The sequence below is a fragment of the Pseudopodoces humilis genome, chromosome 1, assembly GCF_049639895.1.
Source record: "Pseudopodoces humilis isolate 2021_Gansu_Grassland_sample_001 chromosome 1, ASM4963989v1, whole genome shotgun sequence".
Taxonomy (NCBI): Eukaryota; Metazoa; Chordata; class Aves; order Passeriformes; family Paridae; genus Pseudopodoces; species Pseudopodoces humilis.
In genome coordinates this window covers 11,587,883-11,600,711 of record NC_142200.1, presented here as the reverse complement: position 1 = coordinate 11,600,711, position 12,829 = coordinate 11,587,883, and the positions used below count along the sequence as shown (strand labels likewise).

Here is a 12,829-nt window from a genome sequence, read left to right as displayed (position 1 = left end):
ATAGGACTAAACTGAAAATTGCATCACTTGTTTACAAGTCCCTGACAACTCAGAAGCAAACCATCTTGGACATTTATGGATCAATGACCCTGCATTTAAAGCACAAGGAGAGGGAATATTGACCATTTATACATAGAAGAGAACAGCATGTCCATGCACTCAGCTAAAAACGTTCAGAACACTCCCTCACGCCATGACCCCAAAACTGTTATCACACAGGATTTTAGCACAATTGTAATTCTGAAAATTTTACAGGAAGCTCAGGATTCATAAAAATTAGAAAACATCAAGCACTGAATTTGATACTATGAAATCTTTACTAGTCCTCAGCTTCATAGGTAAAGAGAAACTGATCACCAAAATAAACATTAGCCATAGCTTAGCTGCAAGTGATTGTGCCTCGGCTGTATTTATTATTCACAAACAGAAAAAAACACAGTTTATATACTTGGTTCTTTAAAAGTTCAAGCTTCATAAAGCTGCAAAAAATCCTGAACTCAGACTTAAAGAAAGAATCTGACTTCAAAGATGAACGGCTGTTTTTCAAATATGACTCTTCTAAAGTTACATACAAACAAATGGGTCACCAATCACAACTAGATGAGAAAGTTAACCCAAAATTTAAACCTTTCTCTCAGACTACATATAAACAAATGGTGGGAAACCCAGGGGAAAATCTCAGCTATAGCAACTGAAATGCTACAGACGGCCCAGTGAAGCAAAAGATACAAGAAACAGCCTTCTGGGTACATTAGGAACAAAAGGAATCCTACAAAGTCCATTATTTGAAAGAAATTCTTCAGTGTGGAGCATCTACAAAAGGGAGAACTGTTCAACACATAGCTCTAAATCTCCAATGGTAAGTATTGTGACAAACTTTGTGATAAATAGTGTCTATTCATGTAATAAACAACAGTTATAAACAACAGCAGTTTAGGGTAGATATCAGGACACTGGATCCAGCTAAAGCACTCACATCAAGAGAGGTGTTGCAAGAGAGGAAATATTTCAGAAGAGAGCCATAAGAAGCATTAGGAAAGTAGAAAAGTAAGCCTCACAAAGGAAAGCTCAAAGTACTACCTTTTCCCAAGTCAAGTTTGGAGACAATCATAGTAAATATACATATTATCCAAATATGATAGCAGAGGGTTTTTCAGTCTAGCCAAGATACAAGAACCACTAGCCTAAATTTAAAAGCAAATAATTTCAGTTATACAAAATGGCATCTATTTCTAATCCACTCAGGGGAATTCATTTAACACCACCAGTGGAACTGACTGCCTTGCTGGCAATGTTTAAAGAAAGTAACAAAAGGGTTTCTAATCATGCATTTTTGCTCCAAGGGGTCTTAATTTAGAGCAGTCCTCTAGTCAACATCACACAGGTTGTTTTAAACACGGTTTCTGTAAGTACTCACAAGCTTTCTTTTTTTTTGGCGTGAAATCCTTCTGAATAAAAACAAAAAAAAGCAGACCGCTGGTGAAAACCAACAGCACAGCTTTTAAAATTCCCCTCTCGTTCCTACATTTGAGGGAATACTTGTTTTCATGTACCAAGTTTCATAACAAAATCCACTTTTTATTTACACAATGTTTATAAGCGCTTTGAAATGCTCCATATATTCTATGTCTTATTTTAAAAATAACTGGCACCTATGCCAGCTTGCAGACCAAGACATCTCAGCCTTCGCTATTTTACTTGACACTTTGTACACAGTAAACTTCCCCATATTTCCTTTAACTACTCAACCTACCAAGCAGTTCAAAAATAAAGTCCAAGTACCTACCAGGTAACATTCACTACTGCAGATACTCTGAGCCCTTTCAGAGATCCAGAACTGTCTCCATTGCATGGTTTATTGAAGTTGGTGCTAGTTTCCAGTGCTGCACATCCTGATACAGGGGAGAGCTGAGCATCAGAATGCACCCCAAAACCCAGGCACCCCCAGAGGAGTAAACCAGACATCTTCCCCAACTTTGCCTGCACACACTGTACTGTTCCTTCACGCTCGCCCCCGCACCGCAACGCCACGGGATGCAAGATAACTCTGGAGCCAGAACTTTATGGCTCGCTGCCTGCCGTCAGTCTCGTCAGTCCGTCCGTCCGCCTGAACGCCAGCGGTGACAGCGGGCAGGAACTCGCCGGCTCCTCTGGGCGCTTCGGGATTGAACTTCTTGATTCTCCGTTCTGACCGACGAGTCAGACGGATTTTCCTCCGCCCTGAGGCGAGCAAAGCCCCGTGAAGGCTCCCGGCATGGGGCGGAGGAAGGACGGAAGGGGAGAGGAGCACGTCCTCGGAGGGGTTTGACCCCACTGCGTGCCGGGTCGGGGGCAGGGGAGCACGCACAATCCGCTTCCAAGGGATGCCACGGCTCTGCCTTCCCGAGCCCGTCTGGAGCCCGCCGCCCCCGACGGGCGATGACCCCCGTCCGCGGGGGCAGCGCCGCCGCCAGACAATGGGGAGGCGGGCGGGGCGCGGCCGCCCCACCGCGCCCACCCTGCGGGCGCAGTCCCCGTCGGGCCCGGCCCGCCCGCCCCCGCTGGCCGGGAGCCGCCCCCGCCCCGGGGAGGCAGCGCTGTCCCGTCCCTACCGGAGGAGCTCCCGGCCGCTCCCGGGGGAAGCGGGGGCGGGCGCAGGGCGCGTCTCCCCGGGCAGCGGGGTCGCCCTCCCGCCTCCCGGCGCCGAGGGCCGCCCTCAGCGAGTCCCTACCTGCCGGCGCCGCTCCGCCTCGCCCCCTCAGCCCGCGCCGCCGCCCGCCCGCCGCCTGCGCTCACGGCCGCGCCGCCATCTTGCGCTTCACAAACTACTGCACTTCTTTCGGGGCGGGGGGGCGGCGGATGGGCCGGGAGCTCCCAACGCCGCGGCCGCCCGCGCCCTCGCCTCGCTCCGCGGCGCCCACTCGCATCCTCCCGGCGCGGCGCTGCCCCGAAGCCGGAGCGCGGCGAGCGCGGACAGCGCGGCCGCTGCCTCAGCCGCCCTGGCAGCGAGCGGGGGCGGAGCCGCTCCCGCCGCCCCGCCCGTCAGGCGGCGGACACCGGGCGCGGGGGCTCCCCGGCACCGCAGCGCCGCAGCCCGGGGCACCGGCGGCCCCTCGGCTGCCCGGGGAGGAGCGGGGGTGGCAGGGTCGGAGCTCCCGGGCGGCAGCCGCGGCCCCGCAGCCGCTCCTCCGCTGGTAAACTTCGGCTCCGCGCTCGCCCCCCCCCGCTTCGCCCGGGCCGGCTTGCAGGGACAGCGTCGCTCCCAGCCCGGGCAGAGTTTGTGTACCACTCGCGGCCTGAGGGAGGACACCGCAGCAGCGTCCCGAAACCCAAACCAGAGCGAGTGAACACAGAAGTAGCTGTTCGAACCGAAGAGACATTTCCCACACCTTGGGTTGTTGGGGTTTTTTTGTTAGAGAACTTTGAGAAAAGAGACCCCTCTCCCTTTACTACATTTTTCTTATCACTGTGTACTATTGTGGGTCAGACAGTAAAATGTGATGGTATCCCCAAGAAAGAAAAAAAGATGTGGCTTGTGGGGAATGCTTAACTGTTCAGAGGTGATGAAGATTTGGGAACATTTTTTAAAATCTACATAGGTAGAGGATCCTGTCGAGCCTAGTGGCAGGAAGACATTTGCTCAAAACAGAAGTTTTGAGCCCAGGACTATTTCTGGTTCCTCAATTCCACACTGTCAGTTTTCCAAATAGTGCTTTTAGGGGATGCACTCAACGAGCTAATTACCTGCCCAAGTCACATTGAAATAGGCAATGGCAGCCAAGGAGGACATGAAGTTAAATGAACTCATGTCCTTACTACATTTCCCATGTCATAAATTACATTAAAATGTAAATTTTCAATTTAATTTTTTATTTCTCCTGAGCTTGTCTTTGCTTTGTATAATCCATACAGTGAATGGAGAAGCTGAGCACAGGCAGTTCTTATTTTGAAAACGTAGTATTTGTGCTGGTGTCTTAAATGCAAGATTATCAATCATCAAAATTGTTCTGCAATTAAAATAGAGCAGACAACCCACCACTAAAAAGAGATTAATTTTTTTATTCATATCCACCAAACAATACAGAGAAAAGAAAAATCTGCATAGCACTCCAATGTTTGAACAAACACAGTAGGACACAAAAAGAGAACACTACTGACAGAGGTAAGAAACCAAACACACACAAAGAGGGATGGCACAGTTTGGTGCTCAGTATCACCAGAAGTTGCGTACGTGATGTGACAGAACAGAAGAGCAAAGGGTCATGCTACATATTTTATCACAATTTATACAGAATTTTATTCTCCTATAGTTAAACTTTGTCTTATTCTCTTTTTTAAATAACTATCAAATTAACAGATAAATTTTCTCTGCGGGTTTCATGGTATTGCTTTACTTTTACTTCAATATATTTATCACCAACAATATATTCGTTTTTATGTAATAAACAGATACAATTCTTCCCAGGTAACTAGAAAACTATTTACAACTGAATTCAACTACAAGCCATCTGATGAACAAACAATTTGTATTAAAATGCTTTTCTCCAGTATTAAGGTTGTAATTATTAGAGGCATGATTAAACTTTACCTTAAAAAGTTACAGTAGTAAATCTTGCTTTGTTTCAAGATAGGTTTTCTTTTAAAGAGGGGTACTGAGATTATCTATTTAGATCTGCTGAGTTCCAAAGGCAATCACAGTAGTATGTCACATTGATATATACATATCTAGAAGGAAAATATCAAATAAAATTCATTAAATGACTTTATTTGAGCTTTCTTAATAAATTTTAAGATATATTTGTATAAATATATATGTAGACCTAGTACTTATTGAACAATGCAGAGAAAAACCAGCATGCAATAAAAAGAAAACATTACAGAGTGTGTCAAGTATGCTGAAGTCAAGTATCATGAATAACTGAAGGCTGTAATTTCTTTCTTCATTGCCTAAGAAGAAATAAAGACATTAGGGGTCAGTGTTAATACAAACCTAAGAACCCTGTTTACTATTTCATCAAAAGAAGCAAGGATCTGTGCACACAATTGTTAGTAATAATTTAGCCAATACACGTGCAACTACCATCACTGTTGTTCTATACTCACTGCCTCCAACACATTGTTATGCTCCCAAAATAGAGAGTAGGTTAGAAAGACTGCAAGGATCTGTATCAGGGGACCATGGATCAATAGTGCTTTCAACAATTTTAGAGGAGACAGTTCCCAAAGAGCCACAGCTGAAAGCTGAACTGGTCTTTTCTGCACTCTGAATACTTGTTAAAGTCTGTCTTCATACAGTAGAACTTACTCCTGGACTCACTTATGCAATCCCTCTGAATGGGAAATATTCTTTGGTTAAAGCTCAAAGAAGCAGAAAACAAAGAAAGCAAAGTTCTGTCACAAAACCTCACAAGCCCCAAGTCAACAAACATGCTAAATCATGTCATTATGACAGATGAGAGAAGGGTTCATTTTTCAGGAAAGGCATTCCTTAATCTAAATAATCCTCACTGTTACACAATCAGAGCAAGAACATCTGATCTGACTCTTTATCAGATATGGAAAAAGAGCTCAAGATGACCAGAACCCAAGGGAAGAGGCTTTCTCACTTTTTAAGGAAGACTGAGACACATAATTTTATCTATTCTTATTCATGACCACCTGGATGACAAAAGGATTCAAGGACTTTGAAGCTGAAGTCTGAATATCCAACCTATCTAAATCAACTCAACACTGGGAATGTCAGACTGGGACCATGGGTTCCTGTGGAATATTTCTGCCAAGTTCTGACAACTTGGAAATCCTCTCTTAGAGGAAGAGATTAAAGAATTTGACTCTTAGCATTAAACCTTCAAAGGCAGGAAGCTCCCCATATATGAAATTTAAGATACTTGAGCCATTCTAACTGAAAAGGAAGTCTGGTAAGACTAAAGTCTCCTATTCTTGTTATGCCTCATACTTAGTTTCTTTTCAGGAGCAGAATGACTACTATACAAGTGTTACCATGTGTGACTGCCCGCAAGAGAAGAACGAGGAAGTGACAGACTGAGAAAAGCACCCTCCTTTCACAGCCCCCCCAGCACTGAAAAGGTTCTGGAGCAGGAGTGGTGACAGACTGAGGTTAACTGCTTGGAGAGGGCTCTGGGGGGGGACCCATCGTCTTCAAGCCTTTTCCTGCTGAAACTGCCAACAGCTAAGCCAAATGCAACAATAGTTTTACAATATGGAGAAATGTCTTCCAGACTGTAATGAACAAATCTTGTAACACAAGCAACTAAGCAGCAATGAGTAATACTAAATAACCATGATGTTCACAGGTACATATGCATAACACACACCTGTAACAATGACAAAATGCTACAAGACAAAAAAATTACCTTCAGTAATTTGTTTTTGTCACCATCTTCCCGATGTTGGTAAATGCACTGGCTAAGGACAGCATATAGTTTTTCCATGCGAAATATACTGACGTTCTCAGTTACCACGGCGATAGAATGCAACACTTGCTGAAGAAAAAAAATGGAAACCAGAGTTCAGAATAGCACAAATTAAGCTGCAAACAGAAAAGGCAGGACATAGCAAAGGTGTATGCCCAACTTCCCATGTGAAACTTCCTAATTGCTGCCATGTAAGTGACTGCATACTCTCATATGTGTTCATCGAGTTCTAGGCCTATTATCAAGCAAATAAATTAAAAAACCCAAAACCTCAAATGAAAAAAAACCAGCCCAAACAAATCCAAGCAGCTCCAGTTTGGAGGTTCACCCAGCTTACTGTCTGCAAGTGAATTCCAAAGAAGCTCTCTAACACAAGCAGCAAGTTCCAGTGGCACCCATGTTAAGGAATTAAGTTCTCTAAAAGATGCATTTCATGACTGTAGCTCTGTCCTTGCAACTGAAACCTCTGTAAGGGCTCTACGGTACCATCTCTCCAGTGGGTAGTACCTTCAGAGCACATGCAGTTGGCACCTTGACTCTAGAGAAACCCATGTGGATTCCCTACACAGACAGACATGAACAACAGCTTCCTCACAAGGGGAAAGTGGAGGGGCAGGCACTGACCCATCTCTGCTCTTTGGTGACCACTGACAGGACCTGAGGGAACAGCATGAAGCTGCGACAGGGGGAGTTCAGGTTGGATGTAAGGAAGAAGTTCTTCACCTCGAGGGTCATCAGGCTGTAGGACAGGCTCCCCAGGAAAGTGGTTACAGCACAAAGCTTGACAGAGCTCAAGAAACATTTAGACAATGCTCTCAAGCACACAGCAAGACTGTTAGGGGTGCCCTGTGCAGGGCCAGGAGTTGGACTCTATCCTTCTAGGTCCCTTCCAACCCAGAATATTCTATCATTCTATGAACACAACCTCATTAAATTTGCTTGCTTAGGAAGCCTATTATAAAAAGTTAATTTCTCTCTTCTCACTTCATTTCTTATGTCAGGTAAACAGCAGCCCCTTCTGGTTTGACCCATCTCTAGGACCTCAACCTGACAATTTCCTGAATTCTCCTCACTGAAACATCTCATGAAAAAGGCCAGGTCTATCTAACCTCTCCAATTCATGCAAAGGAACTTCTTTGACCTCCTGCAGCTAGGCACATTTTTGACCCTTTCTCCAACTGTATCCTAGGATAACTTCTCTCTTACAAGGGATTTGAAAAACCTTGTAACATGGTACCTATAGGAATGCAAAATTCTATCACTGGATTTTCAAAGCATTTGAGAAGAGCAGGTATTAGTATTTTATCCAGGATGACCTTTAAGTTGACCTGCTAACTTCAAATTAAAAGTCATCTCTAAAAATCAAGACACTCTTCCAATTCCTAATAAATGAAAACATGCAAACAGCAAACCAAAACAACCCACCAGCCCATCATAAAAACTGCCAAGACACTAATAACCCACAGCACTACCAGTTTGCCAGTGGGCTATTTTAAAATCTAACAAGCCCCTTTACATTAAATATAGGAGATAATCTAGTCTCCTAAAATTTAGTTCACCAGGAGCAAGAACAGCAGTCTACACCAGCTGTGGAAACAAGTCATAGTCCATTACAGGTTGAATTGTTTTACCGGCTATATATCCCTCCCATACTTTGTCTGAATTGGCACTGGTTAACAACTGACTAAATTTACAACTCTGTATGTAGCAAGTAAATGTCCTACTTTGGTATTAACAAAATTAAAATTTGAACTTACTTCAAGCTCACAGTAATCCACACACACTCTATGTGTGCCAGTTTTCACTGCCTTCCCAATACATCCCAGCTGTTTCTCTTCCACCTGAGAAGATCTTGCATGAGTCATACAATGTACCCACAAATCTGGAATGACACGAATTTCTTATGTCAGGATTTCTCTTTCTCTGAAACACAGTATGAGTGAAGTACCCTGTAGCTGGAGAAGAGAACATCTCCGCAACAACAGAGACAACTGTTACCATTTTTCAATGATAAATGTTTGACACTTTTACCTCCTTTCTGGCAAAAATCTCTGCTCCATGAAAGCTAGAAACTTGAACACAAAGAAAGAACACTAGACAAAAAGGCAGGGGAAAACCAGGGGGAAAAACCAAACTGTTGCCATTACAGCACTGCACTGAAAAACTCCAAAGTAATTTAGGCTAGAAAACACAACTTACACTGCCAACACTAGGACATAACTCTTCTATTCCACACATGACTCTGGGTGCACACTGCTTGAAGTACAGCTTTTAAACTTACATTTCTTATTGCTGGGAAGATCCTTATGCAATAAAAGAAAGCCAATGATTGTTTTTCAGTTAGGTACCATTTGAAAGACAAACTGCAGAATCAGAAATGCAGCAGCTGCAGAAATAAACGAGTCTGGCTGGCATAACTCAAGGGGCAGCACCATTACTCAAGAAACACTGTGCAATTTGAGAGACAACTGAGAACAGAAATCAAGAAGGCTAAAACCTGGTAGGCAGTGTAACCCTCCCTCAGGAAGAAAGAGGTAAACGACCTGTTTGATCTTTTACTTACCATTTGAACCTCTGTCTTCAGAAGTTCCTGCTTTTTGACAATCTGGCATCTCACTCTGCTCTCTTAAGTCCGAATTTTCTCTCTTTTTTCCAGAAGATTTACCCACAGGGAGAACTCTCTCTCTTTCATTTTCTGTCCCATTCTTCTGTCGTTCCTGAAGTACATTTTCATGTTCTTCAATAGCAGTATCCTGAGAGGATGTGAATTCAGTGCAATCTGTGTTAGACTCTTCATTTTGGTCTTCAGGAATTTTATTCTCTTTATTGAACTGAATATTCCTCTTTTTAGCTGCAATACTTGAACACTCTCTTTTCCTTTTGCGTTTTCTTTTTGACTTATCTACAAAGAGATACAAGCAAAAGTAATCCAAAACATTACCAAAACAAGAAGCACGCTCATCTTTCTTGTCTGACATGAAAAGTACCAAAGGAGCTTCAGTACCACTGTCCATTTCCCCAGACATGTCTAGAGAAAAAGGTGCAATTTAATGAGTCAGTTAGCTACTAGATTTTAAAAAATCCCACTACAGAATTTAATTCACAAAACCATCAGCTTCAAGAGGTTATGAACACAAAAGTCTTACTATAGACAGGAAGTCTTACTGCAAAGCAAGATTATTAGGTGACTTAGTAAGTGTCTAATATATGTGAACAACAGAAAAGCATTGGGAGATGAGCCCTCAGAATCTGTAAACTTCAGAAAAGTTAGATACACATTGGGGACAACTGAAGAGTCACTTTTTTGGGAGTATTTGCTGGAGAAAAAAATCCTCCATAGAGACTTACACTTCATAAGCTTTCTGATTCGGTTAACCTTGTTCAATACAAACTTGTCATTTTGCCTTCCAGAAAACCCCACCACTCTTTGTACTCATGGAGTACCACACAAGGCCTATGGGTCAAGTCAGTGGCAAAATTCCCAGACATGCCAGCAAGACCAGGAAATGTCACATCATGTCATGTGTTTTAACTGAAAGAGACGCAAAGCCCCTTTTTTCCCCATGTCCTTTTCATGGTAAAACTGAAGAAATAATGATCTTTCCTTTACATGTCGATGATTATTGCTCCCCTTTCTTAACCTTTTCCCCTTCAATTGGAAATCACAGGAATAGAGTTTAATGCTTGAGGGCAGGGAAGGGGAAAACACTGTTGCATATAACTAAAAACTATGTAGTCATTCAGAAACCATCATGTACAACTTCTTTGACTTTAAGAGGATGTATGAGCCATTAAATATCAGTTGGGCCACCAAGGGCAGTGTCTTACAATGTCAACCAGCCATTGTACTTTGACTTTACAACCACACTGAATGAATGACTTCTGGATTTCTCAAGTTTTGCAGCATATTAAAAAATTTAATGCCTCTGGCGTGAAGAACCAGGCATTGCAGGAACATGTTATGTGTCACAACAACAGAGACTTCAGCACGTTCTCCAGGAAAGTCTGAGTAAAACACAACTTGCCTTTAGACCAGGGGGTACTGGCATCCACAGGCCCTGCTGGCATCCTCAGTTTTTCATTACACTTTGGGTCTGTTTTCTTACACCCAGGAACAGAGTCCTCCCTTGGCATTAGACAGAAGTAAGAGGAAGCACAATCTGAACCTTGCAATAAAGAGAGAGTAAAGAACGGTGTCTGGCTGGTTACAAACACTGGGACAAGTCTTTAAATCCTCAGTGTCAAAAAACATACCTCTTTGCTTACGAGATTCTTTGATTTCTTGGCAGCGTTGTTCAAAATCTTCATCCATTTCCTCCCTCACTATGGAATAGGCAGTATCTCTCAAAGCACAAGCTCTGTGCCTAAGGAGACGATCTGAAATTTTACAGTCAGAGTTGAGTACTTTCTACCAGCCAATGAACCCCTTTATTTTGTTTACTTGCAAAATTTTTTCTCTTGTCATAGGTAGGTTCTGAAAGGTTGTCTCAGTCAATCTTTTCAGCATGCCAACTGATAAGTTAATTATTGAAGCAAAAGCAGTAGTTTCCAATCAACATGTCTATCACAATTTCATACCTAAGTAAGTTTATTTAATGCTGGAACATTCATAATGGCCAGAAATGTTCTCTGGGGATCTTTTAAATGATCTAATCCCACATCTACTGTACACAAATAACATTTATCAACTTGTACATTTAAAATTTTTACAAATTAGTGATAAAACCTCATCCTCACCTCCAGGATCTTTAACTGGGTTGTACTCTAAAGCATTGCTACAGATTAGATCAATGTCTTTTAGAAAGTCTCTTGCAGTTGGGTACTGGTGCATGTCGATCTTGGACAGAACTGTGGAGAGGTCCATGGGTTGTTTAATAACAGCATTGTAATCAGGTACCTGCAAAGGAAATATACATATGCTCAGAGACTTAACACAGCAGCCACCAAAAATAATTATTTTCATGAAGTCAAATAAATCCCAGTATGACACATCCAAAGATGTAGAAATTACCCAATTGGTTTCTTGAAAATAGAAGGGCTATTTCAGCTGGCTTTGAAGAGACAGACTAGAAGAGGGGAAAACAAAGAAGCAGGGAGGTCAGAAGAAAGGACAGAGAAGGGAACCAGCACTCAGAGTGGGATGCATTTCACTTACTTTCAGAAAATAAAAGCAAAAGAACATTTCTCAATAAAGTCACTGAGATTCTTTGTTTTTGGCAGCAAGAAAAAGGCTGCAGGAATTGCACCTTTGAAGCACCTATCCTAGGCACCTAGAATGAGATAGCTGACCCAGAGGTGCCAATTTTTTTATTCAGACAACAGAAGGAGCTTAATGACTAGTTCATATGAGGACATCTATGTTTGTTTAGATTATTCAGATCCAGAAACTACAAGGAAAGGAAGTAAGTCAATGGATATTTGGGGAAACAGGACCTTGTGGAAATGCAAAGCTGTCTCAAATCTCCAGCTGACTTGGAAGTATGTGCTCCAGCCTACAGTTATTCAATGAATTAAATGAGAAGCATGTGGGAGGAAGAAAAAACCACACAGCCTTTATGGTTGATCTTATACCAAGGAAAGCCCCTGAGAATAGAATCTGAAAATCTGACAAATTGCTGCTTCTACTCCTGTTCATGGAGAAACTATTGACAGACAACTACAGAGCTTTAGGCTTTATTAAAACAGCCCTAGAAATATTGTTTATGATTACAGAGAAAAGGAGAGATCTCTTCTTTTTAGTGCTATAATACACCTACATACCAAAGCCTTTTCACAAGCAAACTGTGTTGGCATTTGACATAATTGGCACTTGGACTAGACGATCTTTATTAGATGACCCTTCTAATGTAAATACTCTCAAGTTTTAAAGAGGTTTTACAAGTAACACAGGGACTTCAGTAAATATTCAAGTAACAGACATCTGGGTAACCCAAAGAGTCAAAAAAAGTAAAAGCAAAACAAAAATTCACTTCCCATATCCTGGAGATTTATAACACTATGATTCTAAAGAAAAAGATAAACCTTCCTAGAAAGAACACACAAGCACTGAGGAACACACACATAGAAAAACTGTGCATACACACAGGTATAATGGTATTGCACATCAACACTAATTTACCTCCTCTGGGTCAACAGGCTTTGTGAATGCCCTGAAACGTCTGTCAATGACAAGTCTGTGAGTCACATCCCTTAAGTAAATCCTCAGCTCACGCAATGTATCCTCTTCCTGCTCCTCCAGTTGTTTTATTTCTTCCTCTGTCAGTTGTCGAGGCATAGGTGGTGGTGCTACAGGCAGAACTTCCAATGGCTGCCGAGCTTAAATTAATTGGAAAATTTTATTCAGTTGATGGTACTCAAATACAAGCACATGAAAAATAATTGATAGATGATTATCCCCAAAGGAAACACCATATACT

General features: G+C 42.5%; 2 protein-coding genes across 13 annotated transcripts in view; both read right to left on the bottom strand.

The window, feature by feature from the left end:
• ZHX1 (zinc fingers and homeoboxes 1) overlaps positions 1 to 2,820 on the bottom strand; it is a 29,115-nt gene extending 26,295 nt beyond the window's left edge. For 5 of the 8 annotated variants that reach the window (XR_001331673.2, XR_001331674.2, XR_001331676.2 and 2 more), the window contains exon 1: positions 1,787 to 2,388. The gene's annotated coding sequence lies outside the window, so the exon portion shown is untranslated. Of the gene's footprint in view, positions 1 to 1,786; positions 2,390 to 2,710 lie in introns of those variants that run through there. The other 3 variants (XM_088055019.1, XM_014255198.2, XM_088055210.1) reach the window with 3 other exon arrangements.
• Positions 2,821 to 4,022: 1,202 nt separating this feature from the next.
• Positions 4,023 to 12,829, bottom strand: part of ATAD2 (ATPase family AAA domain containing 2) — a 30,541-nt gene continuing 21,734 nt past the window's right edge. For 4 of the 5 annotated variants that reach the window (XM_088064754.1, XM_088064742.1, XM_088064749.1 and 1 more), the window contains exons 21-28: positions 12,532 to 12,728; positions 11,151 to 11,310; positions 10,668 to 10,790; positions 10,439 to 10,579; positions 8,977 to 9,315; positions 8,171 to 8,295; positions 6,354 to 6,482; positions 4,023 to 4,926 (exon numbers count right to left, since the gene is read on the bottom strand). In XM_088064754.1, coding sequence (XP_087920880.1) covers positions 4,888 to 4,926; positions 6,354 to 6,482; positions 8,171 to 8,295; positions 8,977 to 9,315; positions 10,439 to 10,579; positions 10,668 to 10,790; positions 11,151 to 11,310; positions 12,532 to 12,728 — 1,253 coding nt within the window. In that variant the 3' untranslated portion in view covers positions 4,023 to 4,887. The remainder of the gene's footprint in view (positions 4,927 to 6,353; positions 6,483 to 8,170; positions 8,296 to 8,976; positions 9,316 to 10,438; positions 10,580 to 10,667; positions 10,791 to 11,150; positions 11,311 to 12,531; positions 12,729 to 12,829) is intronic. The other variant, XM_014257438.2, reaches the window with a different exon arrangement.